Source organism: Sturnira hondurensis, unplaced genomic scaffold, assembly GCF_014824575.4.
Source record: "Sturnira hondurensis isolate 20B ecotype Veracruz unplaced genomic scaffold, ASM1482457v3 Scaffold0008761, whole genome shotgun sequence".
NCBI lineage: Eukaryota > Metazoa > Chordata > Mammalia > Chiroptera > Phyllostomidae > Sturnira > Sturnira hondurensis.
The window spans coordinates 4,614,032-4,633,187 of record NW_028081392.1 but is presented as its reverse complement, the minus strand read 5'-3'; the positions used below and the strand labels follow the sequence as shown (position 1 = coordinate 4,633,187).

Here is a 19,156-nt window from a genome sequence, read left to right as displayed (position 1 = left end):
GGTGCTCAGGGGGCCTTTTAATATGAAAAGTCATGTCCTTTGGTTCTGGAAAATACTATTATATCTTAGTATTGTCCCCCTCATTTTCTCTAAGTTATTATGTATTTCTTTTTTTTTAAATTTTCAAATGGATTATTTATTTGTCTTCTTATGTATTCCTTATAGAACCCCTACGTGTTCACTGTTGGGCCAAGTGGATTAACCTTACTTTTTCTCCTCTACTTTTTATTTCTGTTTTACATGCTGGGCAGTTTCAGCATGAAAGGAACTCCCCCTCCCTTTTACTGTCATTTTAGTGGAGTGTTGTGAGGAAACTGTCAAATATGTACTCAATATCTCATACTTATAATACAAAGCTTTATAAAATGCATAATATGCCTTTTTTCCTGGATAGAATTTAATTTTCTTTGGTAATTCAAAGTCATTACTGTGAACACTGATTATTACCTTGAACACAGTAATGACCTCAAGGACTACTGAGAAATAAAGAGGGGTTAAGATCCAGATTTATGTGGTTTTTCCATTATTTATGTTTTCTTTTTATAGTCCTTCTATTTCCTCCTTTGCTGTTATGGTTATCAGCTATCCCCTTCATTGTTGTAAGTGGGCCTGCCTCTAGAAGCATCCCTGTCTCCTTCTAATTTTGTTCATACTGTGCTGAAGCTCTTAAAATTGTGTCAAATAAATTTCAGAAGCAAACTGACTATAAGAGGAGTCAGAAATGGGGGTGCAGAGGAAGGATGGCATGGGGATTTAAACCCAGACTCTGCAGCTTTGGCAGGGAGAGAACCACGTGGCTTTGGGGTGCTCCCTTTTCCCACATGGCTTAGGAAGCAGGAGAGACTTTGCCTGGAAGAAAAGGGGTAAAAGGACTCTTGCTGGTGGGCCATGAGAAGGTGCCAGGAGCCTGAATCATGGACTTCTGGTTCTTTTCTTGAGATACGGTACCCCAGATTAGGGCAGAGGGAGAAGGAAGGACTGTGTGCATCTGTGGGTATCCTAAAGGACTTTAGTATTTTAATGAAGACATTGGGTCACTACTTTAAGTCTGTATAGCTTTAAATAAACATTTCCTTTCCTTTTCACACACACAAAATTTTTTTTTCAGAAGCAGACTCTGAAAGCAAGATCAGTGTGAATGTCATTAGGAGTGTTCCCAAAGAAAACCAGGGGGGTGGGGGGAATGAGATGAGAAACACGAGGAAGCAAGGCAAGGGTGAGACATTAAGCACAGCCCTGTGGGAACCTCAGGCAAGGATAACTTTGGCTTATTCCTATGGGGCATTTGGGAGACAGTGTAGGTCTGACCTAAAGGTTGTCCCAATTAGGAGGACAAAGATAAATGCAGTATTTGTACCCCACCTCATCAGTCACTGGTTAAGAGCTGCTGCTGGAGAGATGTAAATTTCCAAGCATGTTTGGCTCTCTTTTCAAGCAGGCAAAGTATGTTACAGCAGCCCAACAGCAGTTCTCCAGCAAAGACACACATTTGCGTCATGGTGGAGTAGCAGTGAGCAAGAAAATGGAAAGCAGATCTGAGAGGATATAGCAAGAACCCTGACAGCCCCCGCTACCATCCTCCTATGAATAAAGAAAGTTTAGATACTTAAGAACTGTGTGGAGCTGTGTAGTGGGTGGCACAATAGAGTTAGGCAAAATTTGGCTTCAAATCCCCATTGTGAATTGAGAACATGTCTATGCAAAGCTCTGTACACTCATGTTTATAGCAGCACTAATAGCATTCCAAAATTAGATACAACTCAAACATTCATCAACAAATTGTAGCATATTCATACAGTGAAATATTATTCTGTAATAAGAAGGAACAAAATACTGATGCATACTACTCTGTGGATGAATCTTCATAACATTATGCTAACTGAAAGAAGCCAGAAACATACAAAAAAGGGCCACATACTGTATGACTTCATTTATAGGAAACGTTCAGAACAGGCAAATCCATGGAAACAGAAAGCAGATTGGTATTTGACAGGGTCTAGAGACAGAAGGGAATGGGATGTGACTGATAATGGCTATGAGTTTCTTTGGAGGCCAATGACAATGTTTTGGAATTAGTGGTGATGGATGCAAAACTTTGCAAATACATTAAAACCACTGAACTGTACATTTTAAAATCCTTATTACTCTTCCAGATGATTTTCCCTCTTTTCTCCCATTATGCCTTGTTATAGTGATCTATAAACCCTCAGTATCCATTTTCTCATTTCTTGAATATTTTAGTTTACTTCACTGTAATTTTTTTCCAAACTAATGCTGTTGTAATTTGTGTTCTTCTCACTCCCTTCCCTTTTAACTTCTCCTACAACTTTGTCTTTTACTCCACTTCAGTGACCCATACCCATATTTATAACCTGGATCTTGTCACCACCAAGATTATTCTTTATAATGTCAATTTCAAGAATCCTATACTAACACTAACCAACACCACTTGTCTTTCCAGCTTATGCTTTCTGGTACTCTAACTTCAGTAATTCTGAAACCTAAAAGCCACTGAATTTACAATATTTTCATTGTCCTTCATCTACCTCCTATCTTTACATCCCTCCTTATTCAACTGATCCCATAGTAAGTCACTGTAATCACTCCTTTGCTTCTTTTTTCTTCATTGTACTGCCTAACAAAACTTCAATTCTGCTTAAATCCAATTATCTACCTATTGGTTTCCTGTATCTGTGCAGTTGAGTGAGGCTGGCAATACACACAATGCCAACACGACTACTAACCAGAAGGAGGCCTTTAGTGCTGCCACTGTATCATACAAGTCCATTCACTCTCCTAGATGATTGTTTCACACCTCATCTCAAACCAGCAAACCTCTTCCTTCTAACTCTCTGTTCACAAAGAAAATAAAAACAACCAGGAAAGCATTTCTTAAGGTTCCACTGTCATATCCAGCAACAATGTACCTCTGCTCTCATCTTCTCTACCTTCCCCTCTGTTATGGATGAATAGTCCCTAGGCCTAAGACCAGCCTCTCCCACCCACTGATCCCGTCCCTTTTCATGCACTCAAGGACACGACTTCAACAATGTACCCTCTCTTTCCTCTAACATCACCCCCCAAATTGGGTCACTCCTATCCTCAGTTCAACCAACATGCTAGAATATAGCCCATCTAAAACAAAACCCTGGTGATTCCAAACCCTTTCCTCCTCTCTCCACCCTATAGGTTCATTTTTCTCTGCTGCCCTTAAAGGAAAACCTCTAAGACCTGATTGTTTCCAATTTCTTTCTTCCCATTCTCTTTCTCTCTCTTCATATTTCTTTGCCCATATTTTACTTTGAAAAACTCTGATCATACCAAAAGAGAAGCTGAAAGAATAAACACTTTATAATGTTTTCACTTGAATCTGATTGTTATAATAATTAACATTTTTCATATTTGCTCTATTTCCCTCTTTCTATAAATACCTACATACACATATACTCCCTAAGTGATTACAGACATTATAACACTTTCCCCCAAAATACTTTAACATGTATCTCCTAAGAACAAGGGTATCTTCTTCACAACCCACTACACCACACCCAGGAAACTTTTAACAATGATTTGGTGTTATATTAATATGTGGTCCATATTCAAATTTCTCTAATTGCCCCAAAAATATCCTTTACAGCAGTATTTATTTTTCTTAACATAGGATCTAATTAAAGTTCAAGCATTACTTCTGGTTGTGTGTCTTCAATTTCCCTTTCAATTCCACCTGCCTGGCTTTTGTCTGCCACGACACTGACATTTTTGGAGAGTCTAAATCAGCTAGCTGTCCTGTAGAATGTTCCATGTTCTTGATTTGTCTGGCCATTTTCTCAGGATTATATTAGAATATATTTTTTTGGCAAGATCATTAGGTAGGTGATTTATGAACATCATATTCAGTGCATATAATATCAGTTTGTCCCACTGTGATGTTACCTTTGACCATTTGGTTAAAATGACACATGCTAGGTCTTGCCATGGTAAAGGTACCTTATAACCCCTATAACTAAGTATTATGTGAGATGCTACTTTCAGATCATGTAATTATCCTGCTCCCCAATGGCCTCTCACCTAATGGATTTTAGCATCCACTTGCCTGAATCAATGATTATAATGGTGATAGCAAAATAGTCAGGCCAGCCACAGTTATTTGATGATATTATTTTTGAAGAACTTTCTGTCTCATCCCACCACTCCGCTTGTTTTGTTTCTCACTACAGATGCACAGATTCTTTGTCTCATTCAATACAGGAGTGGGAAAAAGTAGGTTTACTGTTCTAAGTACACAAAGCAGTTTACTCTTGTATTATTTAGTATTACTTGTATAACAACTGTAAACCTACTCTTGCCAACCCCTATATATTGCAATTCATTACCATCACTATGGTTTTTAATGTTCCAATTGTCCTAATTTGGTCAGTGGGAGCAAGCCCCTTCATACCAGCTTGTATGTCCTTCTGATATGTTTCCATTGGATTTGTACACTTCCTTGCTTTATGGCACAAGATCTGTTTCAGGCTCCTTTTTCATTTTCTTTGCCCCAGACTTAAAATTAGCCATTTTTCTAAAGAGTCTTGGTCTGGGGTTCCTTTTAGTAAGTATTGGTATTTAGAAACCATGATCTGGATGCTAATGATGCTCACTGGTATTGAGTTATTCCTGCAAATCTTTTTTTAAAGATTTTATTTACTTTTTAGAAAGAGGACAAGGTATGGAGAAAAAGAGGGAGAGAAACATTGATGTGAGAGAGAAACATCAATTGGCGCCTCCCACATGTGCCTGATGGGGGGCCATGCCTGCAATCAAGGCACATGCCCTGACCAGGACTCAAACCATGACCTTTTGCTTTGTGGAGTGATGCCTGACCAACTGAGCTGCACCAGTCAGGGCTTTCCTGAAAATCTTTTGTACCCATTCACAAAAATCTTCCTTATTCTTTTTTTGATTAAACATTACTCTATTGTATACATATAACTTGTATATTCAACTAGTTTTCCATAGATAAGCATTTAGAATATTTGCAATATTTATAATTATTACAAAGTGTCATAATAAATAACTTTGCACATGGTATTTCATATTTATGGAGATATACTTTTAGGTACTTTCCAGTAAGTCTCACATTCTCTCTTGAATCTATTAAAGTCAGGCTTTTGCCCTTACTAACTTTTGTCAAGGTTACCGATGACCAACACATTGATAAATCCAACGGTCTACTATCCTTCGACATACTTGGCCCCTCAGCAGCTCCTGAAAGAGCTAATTATTAGTTATTCCTGCTTTCTCACCACCACCAGCACCCGCCCCATTCCTCCCACAACACCGCCCCCCCCACTACCACACAACTAGCACCTACAACAAAAAAAGAAAAAAGTATTCCTGCTTTCTTAAATTGCTTTTTTAATTTGTATTCCAGGATACTTAACTCTCTTCCTGCTCTGACATTCTGTCTTCTTTGCTAGTTTCACCTTACTTCTCTGATCGCTAAATGTTATAATGGTCTTGGGCTCAGTCTTCAATCTTCCCTTTAATTTTTCCTCTCACTTCCTAGGAGACCTTCATGGCTTTACCTATGTTGGTAGATAGATAGATTCCCCCAAGTCAGCCTAAATCTCCCCAAATTCTAACTCATCTTTCCATCTCTTACTTTATGTGGTATAAAAGACAGCTCAAACTTGACAGGCCTAAAATCAAAGCCTTAATTTCTCTCTAAGTCAGCTCCTTACAGGGGTGTCCAACCTTTGGCGTCTCTGGGCCACACTAAGAAGAGTTATCTTGGGCGACATGTTAAATACACTGCAACACATAATCACACACAAAAAAGTCTCATAATGTTTTAAATAAATTTATGATTTTGTGTTGGGCCACCTTCACAGCCATTCTGGGCCGTGGTTGGATAGCCCTATTGCAGTCTTCCCATTTCTGTAAAGGGCAACTCCATCCTTCCAGGTGCTCAAGTCAAAAATCATAAGATAGTTCTTGACTTCTTTCACTTATACTTTACATATTAGTACACCAGCAAATCTTTTTGACTATACCTTCAAAAGTCACACACACACACACACACACACACGCAGAAATCAATCTATCTATTTAGATTGACTCGCGCCATCTCTACCACTGCTAACCTCATCCAATGCACCTCATCTGTGTCTAGATGAATTCAATAATTTACCTAATCCCTGTTTTCTTGCCTTACCCCCACCTCTAGGCTATTCTTAATACAACTAGAGGGAACCACTAAAATAGAAGTTAATTCACTCTACTCTTCTCCTAAATATTTCCCAATGGCTTCCCTTTTCATTCAAAATGAAAGCTGTGAGTCCTTACAACAGTCTCTAATGCAATCTAGACCCTGGTCTCCTCTCAAACCTCATCTGCAACTGTTGTCCTCCCATCTTTCACTTGGTGTTCCTTAAACATGCTAAAGTGCACTACCAAGTCTGGATTTTTGCACTTTGCTGTTTCCTCTGTCTCGAGTACTCATTCCTAGCTATCCTCATCTTCCGCACTTCCTCGAGGTCTTTGTTTACAGTTGGGAACACTGTATATATAGAAGAGGAAAGGAGATAGAGATCTACCAGCTTCTTAAACAGCTTTCACCTGATGCTCCTTATTTTAGCGCCACCCTTTCACCTCTAATACCCAGAGCTTTGAGAAACCTGAAACACAGATTGGGTTGGTTCTCAGTTTTCCTGACTACTATTTTAGAATTAGGTTATTTTTGGTCTGCTAGTTGCCACTCGTCCATCTGCTTCCAAACTTCCAAAAATGTGTAGCTATATTCTCCTCTTCTTCTTTTTTTAAAAATTTTATTCATTTATCTTTAGAGGGGACGGGAAGGAGAGAGAAGGAGAGAAATATCAATGTATAGTTGCCTCTCGTTGAGTCCCCCTGCTGGGAACTGGCCTGCAACCCAGGCATGTGCCCTCACTGGGAATCGAACCGCGATCATGTGGTTCACAGGCCCACACTCAATCCACTGAGCTACACCAGCCAGGGCTATATTCTCCTCTTCTATCTGCCCGATTCTTGTGAACTTACAATGTAAAGCAAACCAACATTAAAAACCTCTTGACTATGCTTTCAGTTGGGGTTTGGGAGAGGATAAAATGTGATATGTACGTCATTTTGTCATCTTAAAATGGACATTTTAATCTATTTGATTAAAAAAACATATACTTATGGAGGTGGAAGAGGATATAAGGGGGATAAGGGGGATAAGCAGTAATGGAAAAACATACAATAAAAAAAGAAACCCATATACCATAGGGCACTTTCAGAAGGACAAAACACTTTATAAACAAAAAAGCACTACAAACTTTAAAAAGAATTTAAAAAATCATAAATACAAAAACTAACATTTTGAGGTTTGTTCTAATCTTACTTTTCAAACACATTTCAAACTTTTTAAATGCATTTGGAATTTCATAAAAACAACAGAATACTATCAGTGAATCAGTTTGTACTTTTTGTGATAGTTTGGAATATCTGTGATTCCAATTTATTTGGTGATACAGGGGAACCCCCCAAATTTTGGGGGGAGTAGAACCCCAATCATTCAAAAAAAGTAACCAAATTTCATTTATTACAAACAACATTCTGGGAAAACCCTTTAAAATCTTAAGTACCATATATATTATGGAGCTGTAATTATAGAAAAATAAATAAAACAGTGGTCTTCCCCACTCACCTAGGGTTAAGGTCTAATTTGCTAGAAGAGAAAGAGGCAATTTCAGAGCATATCTTTCTATACTATTAGATAAAGCAAATGGAAAGTGTATATCAAGCAAAACAACAATTATAAACAACATAGTTATCATAAATACGCTCTTATCATTGTTGTTACAGCAATCTTCCACAAACTTGGCAACTGAAAACAAAACTTACCTGTCTAAGAATATATCTGGGAGTGGTGGATAGGTCTGCATGTCAGGCACTCGCTCATGGACTATAACCATAACGAAAGATGTAAATCCAAATACTATAAAAACATATATACAACTTAATATGGTCTTCCAGTACTCTGGGTCCAGTCTTCGAACGGAATGTTTGTTTTTACCGTTCATGTACTGGTACTGATCAGAATTCAAATCAGCAATGGGTCCATCACAGTCATGCGAAGGCTCCCCATTACACAGCCACTCCGCGTTCTGAAGAGCACTGATGAAAGGGGTCATGGAACTCATGGGGCTGTCACTGTTGTATCCCATCTCTTCTAAAACATCAATATGTATTTTCTGCAATTTTCGGACAGAAAGCATTAACCGCTTAATGTCCCCTAAGACTTTGATTTCCAGAGGAGGAGACCGGAGATCATATTCAGTCAGCGTTAGCAATGTGACTCCATCAAGTCGGTGCTTATTGCACAATATGTCCACATATTCAAAGAAGCCTTCATCCCTCAGCCACACAGCTACGTGCTTGGTAGTCCAGCGGCGAATGCAGAGTTGATTAGGACCAGCCATTTCCTCCTCCACTGTCTGTCAAGGGAAGACAGGAAAACAAAACAAAAATTTCAGTGTGTCCTAACAACTCCTGGGAAGACCAAATAAACATAAACATACCAGAAACGTCAATTTACCTATGCTTGCCCTATTGGCTTCTAGAAGAGAGTAAAAAACAAATATTGTTCAGTGGTCAGTTTTCAATAGATTAACATTCTAGTAATTTTATGCACATAACACCAGTGGCAGAAAGAAAGCTAATGACCAAACGTTTTTACAAAACATTCTTTTCCAAATGGCTCTTTCACACCATAGCTAGCAGCCATAACTTAATTAGATAAAGCCTACTGTTGAGAACAATGGGGAAAAAAATCCCATTTTAATATTTTTCATAAAATGACATATATATAAAGATTTGTTATATGTAAAAATAAAAATAAAATTTTAGAAATCTTTATCTTCATGGAGTATCTGCCCCTCCTCCAAAAAGAAAAAAACAATACCACAAAGGCAGACAGATTTCAGAAAACCTCTATATTAAGCATATTTCAATGGAGTATACAAATAACAATTTCGAACAGACATAAACCTTTTAAACTAGATATAAAGATCTACAAATATCTTATTAGCCCCATTCTTTCTGTACTTTGAATATTTCATTATAAAATTAAATAAGAAATTCCCTTCTTAAACTATCATTGAGATTTTAGTGATAAAAATTGTAAAACAAAACTGTCATTTCAATGTACCCATAAATATGAGGACCCAGTTTTATATGGCAAATTATAAAAGGCTAACAATGTACTATTCCAAAAAGTAGAAGTAATTTTCACTACTTTGCCCCACACAGTGCTGTTTATGTTCTTTTTCCATTTTAAAACTTTCAGTTACTTGGGCCGGTATCAGGTTTATAAACTTTATCAGATACACAGGAGACAAAGGCCTACATGTAAAAAAAACAAAGACTTATACAACAAACATCCATGTTCCCACTACATTGCCTGAAAAAAATCAAACAGATCCAATACAAATGTTGTTTCTCAACCTGGGTGTCAGTTTACAGGTATGTTCATTTTGTGAAAATTCATCAAGCTAGATACTTATGCTCTATTCTACACTTTTCTCTACATATATTAAATTGTATTTCAAAAGTTTACTTTTAAAACCAAAACAAACATCAATACAAGTGAATGGCCTTCCCTGATAGCATCTCCTTCCTCTCCTCTCAGATGTAATAATTACTGATTTTGGTGTTTACCATTCCCTTATAACTCGCATTTTGGGCTATGAAAAAGCTTCTATGCTTCCTCGGGCTGAGGAAGAGTAAAAAGCTGCTACTGTTCTTCATTCTCCTTATCCACACAAACTCTTGCCATTAAGACATAATCACTTGAAAAGGGCAGATACTTAACTACATGAGCGCCACTTACACCATCAAAAATATTCGGCAAACAAGAAATACCCTCATTTAATATTTATTTCTTAATTACTAAAAAGCAACCCTAGTTCTTGGAAGCCTTAAATCATATTTTGTTTTCAAACAGAGCTTTTAATATTATCAATAAACAATAACTTTTCAGTCTTAGAAAATTAACAGCACAGCCATCTTTAAGTTATCTGCATGTTTTAAAAGGCTGTCTAATTCTTATACCAGAGAACTACAAAAAAACCTTCTTACTCAACTCTTTTTTTTAGCTATAGCATATAATCACCACCCTAAAGGCCAAAGAATTATGATTTACTCACTTTAACACATGGAATTTATACACACTGATGCATATCATTAATTATATAAATATATGATTCCACTAACATAGGATTTCACTATGCTTTAGTTCATCTACACAACCAGATGGTTTCATCCTACCCACTATAGACATATCTTTTCCCCAAGGTATGCTCTGGATAAATTACTTCATCCTTAAATATCCAACAAACACAAGCTACAAACAGGACAGCAGTTACAATGTAGCAAATTTGAGAAGTTTATCTCATACGAAACAAGGTCCAACTTCTGTCATTTTACTTGTGTTTTGCTACCTTTCCCCTTTCTCCAACAGCTTACCACAGATGGATTCCAAGTCACTCCCATCCTTATTGCATTATTCTCCAGTACAGTTTGTATCAGAGACTGCTCAAAACAATCTTCTACTTCATCATTTTTTGTCTTATTTCACCAGTTATTCACACTCTCAATCAGACTAACAAACAGGCTTTGATGGTAGTGCGTTAGCTGCTAGAGAATGAATTATCATACAGGAAGTCTCCTGGAAGTCTGTGAGCCTGCTGTGGCCATGCCCTCAAAACATGACGCAGTACACTGTTACGCTTCATCAGGTTAGGGCATGTCCTTTAATTGTAGGCTACTACATATAGTAAGGGGCCCACATTTAGCTAAACACCGTGGAAACCTGCACTGAAGAGGTATATTAAAAACTGAGAGAAGGCTTTAGGGCCAATTTAATATTTATGTTGTGCCATAAAAACTACAGGGAACAGGAGACTTTGAAACGATGAATATGACAGAAAATTCACAAAATGAAGAAATTAGGTTAGTAAATGTTTAAGAACACTTTCAGCTTTAACCAATAATTAATATGAATCATTATCAGTTAAGATTTCTGCTTCTAACCAAAATATACCAAGAGGAACCAGATTTACCCTCCCATCTGAAACAACCAAAAAACAGACAAAACATATGAGGGTGGGGAAAAATTTCAAGACCCTGGGCATCAGACAACAAAGGAGATTCCTGAGAGACAGGTGCAGGTGAGCCTTACTACTTTGCGAGCTTTTAGGCTGTGAGTGGCACCTGCCAGAAACGGGATGAGGACCAGCCACTCACTAAGTTGAGAAGATAGACCTGAGAGTCTGAAGAGATCAAGGTGGCTAGTGTTCATGGAACAGAATACTAGAGAGGAGAAAGATGCACAGAAAACTTGTTATGGACTGAATGTCTGTGTCCCTCTCCCCAAAATTCACATTGAAATCCTCACCCCCAGTGGAATGGTATCAGGAGGTGACTAAGTTATGGGGGCAGAACCCTCATGAATGGAATCAGTGCCCCTATAAGAGATACCCCAGAGAGTTCTCACCCCTTCGGCCCTGTGAAGATAGAAGAGGACCATTTATAAGCCAGAAGTAGGACTTCAACTAGACACAAAATCTGCTGGCATTTTGATCTTGGACTCAGCCTCCAGAACCATGAGAAATAAATGTGTGTGTTTTTAAGCAACCCATGGTATTTTTTTTACAGCCTGAAGAGACTAAGATGGAACTCCAGAGATCTGCAGAATGTCTCCTTTGAACATGCAGCTGAATGCTGACCAGTGCATATATGTGAGGAAATCAAACAAGAATGAAAAAAGCATCATCCAGAAGGATTAGAGAACAGTGCGTATTACTCACACAAGGCCAATAAAAGTGCCTACTGCAAACAGACTGAACAAATTTTTCATGATTCATAAGGCATTGGGCAGAGTAATATAGGAAGACCTTGTCAAAGAGCTAAGGCAAAAGTAACCCTAAAACAGTAATTCTCAATAAGGGGGCAGGGGGCAGCTTGCCAAAAAACATACTGCACATTCTGGAGACATTTTTGGTTGTTACAACTTCAGGGGGTCATCTAAAGAGTAGAGGTTAGGGATGCTGTTAAACATTCTACCATGCACAGCACAGCCCCTCACAAAAAAGAATTATCTGACCCAAAATGTTGTAGTGCTGATATTAAGAAACCCTGACCTAGACTCACCACATCTCTAGTACAGCTGAAAAATTTTTAAAGCAAGACCCAAAAGGATCAAACTGTTTTTAAGAAACTTAACTACATTCCACAACAAGAACATTAGTAAGAATAAAAAGTACTTAGCACCCAACAGGTAAAATTCATAATGTCTGGCATCCAATCAAAGGTCATCAGGCATGGCCCTGGCCAGTGTGGTTCAGTTAGTTGGAGCACTGTCCCATAACCAAAAGGTTGTGGGTTCAATTCCTGGTCAGGGCACATTCCTGGGTTGTGGGTTTCATCCCCGGTCCACGCAAGTACAGGAGGCAACCAACCAACAGATGCTTCTTTCTTGCATTGATGTTTCTCTCTCCCTTCCTCTCTCTCTAGAAGCAATGAAAAAATGTCCTCAGGTAAGGATAATAAAAAGGATGATCAGGCATGAAGTAGAAAAATTTATCTCATGATGAGTAGAAAATCAATATAAATTAAACTAGATAACAGAAGAAGGAAATTCTGCAGATTAAGTGACAATATATGTAATGAAATACACATTCAATAGGGTTAATATTTGATTAAACATTGCAGAAGATAAGAATAATAAAATTGAAGACATAACAACAGAAATAGTACAAACAAAACACAAGGAGAGATTTTTAAAAAATGAAGAGAATATTATTCTGCCTTTAATAAGAAACGTAAAGACAGTGTGCTCGGGACGCCAGAGTCCCTCTTTAACCCCGCACCCACATACAGCGTCACAACCCAGCGACTTAGTTGCCCTGCAATACCAGTGAGAGCCATTGTCCCGCTTTGACCCCGCCCCCACATACAACGTCACAACCCAGCGACTGAGTTGCCCTGCTCTGGTGAACACCTAGGGCTCTGATCCTGGTACATAACAGGCATGAACAGCCCAAAAGATGGCACAAGAAGAACTCAAAGTCCCAGAGCCAATAACTCTAAGCGACCGAGAAATTGCCAGCCTCTCAGAAGCACAATTCAGGACACTATTTCTCAGGATGCTCACAGAACTGGTTGATTATAGTCACAAATTAGAGGAACAAAGTTACAAATTAGAGGAACGTGTGAGGGCTGGACTGATTGAAATGAAGGGAGATGCACAGGAAACCAATAGTGATGGAAAGGAAACGGGGACTCAAATCAATGGAATGGACCAGAAGGAAGAACAAAACATCCCACCAGAAAGGAATGAAGAAATGAGAATTCAAAAAAATGAGGAGAGGCTTAGGAACCTCCAGGACATCTTTAAACGTTCCAACATCCGAATTATAGGGGTACCAGAAGGGGGAAAGAAACAGCCACGAGTGGAAAACTTATTTGAACAAATAATAAAGGAGAACTTCCCCAGTCTGGCAAAGGAAATAGACTTCCAGGAAATCCAGGAAGCTCAGAGAGTCCCAAAGAAGTTGGACCCAAGAAGGAACACACCAAGGCACATCATAATTACATTAGCCAAGACTAAAATGAAGGAGAGAATCCTAGAAGCAGCAAGGGATAAGGGGACAGTCACCTACAAAGGAGTACCCATCAGACTGTCAGCGGATTTCTCAAAAGAGACCTTACAGGCAAGAAGGGGCTGGAAAGAAGTATTCCAAGTCATGAAATCCAAAGACCTACAGCCAAGATTGCTTTATCCAGCAAAACTTTCATTTAGAATGGAAGGACAGATAAAGTGCTTCTCAGATAAGGTCAAGTTCAAGGAGTTCATCATCACCAAGCCCTTATTATATGAAATGCTAAAGGGACTTATATAAGAAAAAGAAGATGAAAAATATGAACAGTGAAAGGACAGCAAACACACAGTTATTAACAACCACACCTAAAACAAAAGCAAACCAAGAGGACAGCTAGATCAGGAGTGGAACCATAGAAATGAAGAACACATGGAGGGTTAGAAACCAGGGGGGTGGGAGGGGGAGAAGAGGGGAGAAGGCACAGAAAATAGCATAGATGGTAGGCAGAAAATAGGGGGGAGGACGAGAATAGTGGGGGAAATATAGAATCCAAAGAACTTGAGACACGTGGTTATAAACTAAGGGGGGGAGAATAGTGGGGGAGGGAGGGTGTGGGTGGGAGGGTGTGGGTGGAAGGGATTGAAGGGGGGGAATAGAACAACTGTAATGGTATAATCAATAAAATATATTAAAAAAATAAAAAATAAAAAATAAAAAATAAAAAAATAAAACAGATTTATCACACACACACAAAAAAGACTGACTTAAACAGTCTTAAGAATTCTTTGGGGACTTACTATCAAATAAACTAATATTTCTTTTAAAAAAAATAAAAAAATAAAAAATAAAAAAAAGACAGTGTGCTAACTGAAATAAGCCAGATACAAAGGACAAATGTTGTATGATTCACATAGATGAGGTACTTAGAGTAGTTAAATTTATAGTCACAGGAAATAGGATGGTGGTTTCCAGGGACTGGAGGTAGGAAACAACGGGGAGTTATTACTTAATGGTACAGAGTTTCCGTTTGGGATGATGAAAAAGTTCTATAATAGGATGGCTGTGATAACTGCACAATATGAATTTATGAATAGTAAATATGAATATACTTAATGCCACTGAACTTAATAATGGTTAAAATAAATTTGTTTTGTTTATTTTACCATAATAAAAAAAATGAAAAGAACATCAGTGATAGGTGGGACCACTTCAAAGAGCCTAGAAGAGGTATAATTGTAATGCCCAAAGAATAAGAGGGAGAGGACAGAAAAACATTTGAAATAACAATAACAATAACATTTTCCAAATTTAGTGAAAACTATAAATGCATATACCCAAAAAGTATAAGAAACTCAAAGCACAAAGAAAAAAACTACACCAAGCCATATCATAATCAAATTGCTCAAAACCAGTGACAATGAGAAAATCTTAAAAGCAAAAAAATAAATAAATAAACATATTATGTACATAGGAAGAAAGAAAAGAATGATAGTAGAGTTCTCACTAGGAACAATGGAAGCTAGAGAACAGCAAAATACCTTTCAAGCACTGAAAGAAAAACACAATCAACCGTTTTCTATGTCTGGAGGAATATCTTTCAAAAACAAAGATGAAATAAATATTTTTAGACTCATAAAAGCCAGTTTTATCACAAGCAAACCTGCACTCCCAGAAATGTTAAAGGAAGTTCTTCAGACAAAATGAAATTGTTACCATACGAAAATAGGAACTACATGCAAAGCATTGAAGAAATCTATACAGGTAGCTATTATGAAAAAATACACTAGTAAAATACATGTCAATAATAGCACAGAAGTTGAGGGAAATACTATTAAAATAACACTCTTCAGAGAAGGAGAGAATATTTTTTAATTCATTCCATGAGGCCAGTATTACCCTGATACCAAAACCTGACTAAGACACTAAAGAAAGTAAAACTAGACTTCCAGTCAAGACAGCAAAGTGGGCACACGGTTCACCTCTTCGCACAACCACATAAAAATTACAACTAAAATACAGAATAACCATCACTCAGAACTGTCAGAAATCAAGTTGAATGGAAATCTAACGACAACAGAATTAAAGAAACCACATCTACCCAGACTGGTAGGAGGGGCGCAGACACAGACTGTGCTGATCCCACACCCACACGCAGTGGACAAAAATTCGGAAGGGAAATCTCAGGAGTGAGGAGTCCCAGCTCCACACCAGGCCCCCCCAGCCCAGGGTACCAGTACCAGGAAGGTAAGTACCCACTTCTGGCTGCAAAAACCAGTGGGGATTGAGTAGGTGGAAGAAATTTCTGGAGCCCCAAGCAGTTCCTCTTAAAAAACCCACACACGGATTCACCTACTCAGACTCTCTCTCTGAGCTCCATCACCGGGGTAGTAGCTTGAAAGGCACCAGTGGCAATCCGGGAGAAATTGAGGTGTCTGGCTCAAGGCAAGCAGAGGCCATTGTCCCTTTTCTAAACCTTCTCCCAACACAGCTGGCAAACTGGTGCCATACCTGAGGACTCTATCAACCTGCCTAACACTGTTTGAGTCTTCTTGGAAATCCCCACAGACCTCGTCCCACCCAACTTATGGGGCCCACCCAAGCTGTTTTTTTCTACATGAATGGCTGGTCTTGGCTTATGCTGAACAACTTCCTAAGTCCTCTCAAACAAGCAACAGCTGGCCTCAGTGAGCCCCAGGCCTGGCTCTAGCAGCAGCCAGCCTAGATTCACAGCTTGGCTTTGCCTGGGAATCTCCAAACCCAGCACAAGTAGCAGCCATCTCAGATTGCTTTATAGCTCAGGCAGGGCGGCCCCAAGCAAAACAGATGTGGGAGCTGACCTTGGATTGCCACCACCAGGGAAACCCCAGGGCCAGTGCACTCAGTGAACAGCTACAGACCATGTAGGAGTACCACTACCCTGTCCCTGCCAAGCTGATCCTCCACGGGGGGCAGAGATTGGTGGTAAAGTGCTCACAGCCAGTCCTTACAGCTGACTGGCCTGGGTAAATCCCTCCCAGTGATCTGCCAACCTCAACCAAGGCTCAAGTACAAGCGGAGGATGTACTCAGCCTCCAAGAAAGACACACCTTGAGTACCCAGCTTAGGTGATAGGGGAGGCTGTACCACTGGACCCGAAAGGACACCTACAACTGTAGGCCACACTACCAAGACACTGAGTCAAAGCTGTTCTATGTAATACATAGAGACAAACACAGGGAGGCTGCCAGAATGAGGAGTCAAAGAAACAGGTCCCAAATGATAGAACAGATTAAAACTTCAGAAAAAGAGCTAAACAAAATGGAGATAAGCAATCTATCAGATGCAGAGTTCAAAGCACCTGGTTATAAGGATGCTCAAGGAACACAGTGGAGACCTCAGCAGCATAAAACAGATACAGTCAGACATTAATTGAAATAAAGAGCACTTTACAGGAAAATAACAGTAGAGTAGATGAAGCTAAGAATCAAGTAAATGATTTGGAACATAAGGTGCAAAAAACAAGAAATAAGAACAAGGAGAAAAAGGAATCCAAAAAAATGAGGATAGTAAAAGCAGCCTCTGGGACAACTTCAAGAGATCCAACATCATAGGGGTGTCAGAAAGAGAAAAGAAAGAGCAAAATATTGGAAATCTATTTGAAAAAATAATGAAAGAAAACTTCCCTAATTTGGTGAAGGACATAAACATGCAAGTCCAGGATCAAAGAGAGTCCCAAACAGATGTAAAGAGGCCCACTCCAAGACACATTATAATTAAAATGCCAAAGGTTAAAGATAAAAAGAGAATCTTAAAAGCAGCAAAAGAAAAGAAGTTACCTCCCTACAGGGGAGTTCCTATAAGACTGTCAGCTGATCTCTCAAAAGAGACTCTGCAAGCAAAAAGGGACTGGCAAGAAATATTCAGTCATGAAAAGCAGAGACTAACAGCCTGGATTGCTCTACCCAGCAAAGATATCATTTAGAATGGAAGGGCAGTTAAAAAGCTTCCCAGACAAGAAAAAACTAAAGCAGTTCATCATCACCAAACCATTATTATATGGAATATTAAGGGACTTAATATTTGATCTTCAGAAAAATAAGATCAAAACTATGAACAATAAAATAGCAAAAATATATGTCTATCAACAATTGAATCTACAAAACAAACTAAGCAAACAAGAAGAACAGAGACAGAATCACAGATACGAGAACATTTTGATGGTTGTCAGATAGGAGAGGGTTGTAGGGGAATGGGTGAAGTTGAGAAATACAAATAGGTAGTTACAGAATAGCCATGGATGGAGTAGCCAAAGAACTTACATGCATGGCCTATGGACATGAACAAGAGCAGGGGCATTGCCTGAGGGAGTGGGGGCATTCAGTGGAGGGGTGTAAAGGGGGGAAAATCAGGATAACTGTAATAGCATAATCAATAAAATGTAAGTTAAAAACATTACAAAAAATTAAAAAAGAAAACTATTGGCTAATACTCCCTGAAGAACATAGATCAAAAATTTTAAGCAAATCTTGGCAAATGAAAACCAACAATATTTTTAAAAGATAATACACCATAATCAAGAAGTGTTTATCCCACAAATGCAATTAGTTTAACTCTTGAAAATTACAATTCACCTTATTAACGAGTTAAAACTAGGATACCATGTGATCATCTCAAAAGACATACACACAAAAAAACACTTGACAAAATCCAGTATTCACTCCTGATAAAAACTCTCACCAATCTAGGCACAGAGAGAAACTTTATAAACTTCATAAAGATACAGTAGGGAATCTTTGAAAAACCTATAGCTAACATCATTCTTAATGATGAAAGACTGAATGTTTTTCCCCTAATATCAGAAACAAGGTAAGACTGTCTACTCTCAATATTTCTATAAAACACTAAATGTTCTGGCCAGTAGAAAGGCAAGAAAAAAGAAATAAGAGGCATACAGATTAGAAAGGAAGAAGTAAAACTGTATTTCAGACATATGATCATTCATGTAAAGTGTTCAATGAAATCTATACCAAAAAAGCTACTTGAGTAGTAAGTTAGTTTAGCAAGATTGCTGGATATAAGATCAACATACAAAAACCAACTGTGTTTCTGTATACTAGCAATAATCAAAAATAAAATTTGTAAACACTACCATTAACAATAGCATCAAACATATGAAATACTCAAGGGTAAATCTGACCAAATATAGGAAAGACCTTCATACTAAAAATTGTAAAATACTGCTAAAAGAAATTAAAAATCTATAATGAGAGATGAGTGGTTTGGAAGACTCGATACTGTTAAGATGTCAATTTTAACAGTATTTTACCAAATACTGTTAAATTTTACTTCCCAAATTTTACTTCCCAAATTACTTCCCAAATTTTACCTATTGATTCAGTGTGATTCCAATCAAAATCCCAACAGGTTTTTTATTGCTATTGATAAACTTATAGTCATGTGTTATTTAATGATGGGACACATTCTGAGAAATGTATCATTAGGCAATTTCATTGTGCAAACATCAGAATGTA

The 19,156-nt window shown here is 38.2% G+C and overlaps 1 protein-coding gene across 2 annotated transcripts in view; it reads right to left on the bottom strand.

Moving 5' to 3' along the window:
• The window catches only part of SAMD8 (sterile alpha motif domain containing 8), a 66,136-nt gene that overhangs the window by 22,440 nt on the left and 24,540 nt on the right, over window positions 1-19,156 (bottom strand). For both annotated transcript variants that reach the window (XM_037055987.1, XM_037055986.1), the window contains exon 2: window positions 7,888-8,480. In XM_037055987.1, coding sequence (XP_036911882.1) covers window positions 7,888-8,480 — 593 coding nt within the window. The remainder of the gene's footprint in view (window positions 1-7,887; window positions 8,481-19,156) is intronic.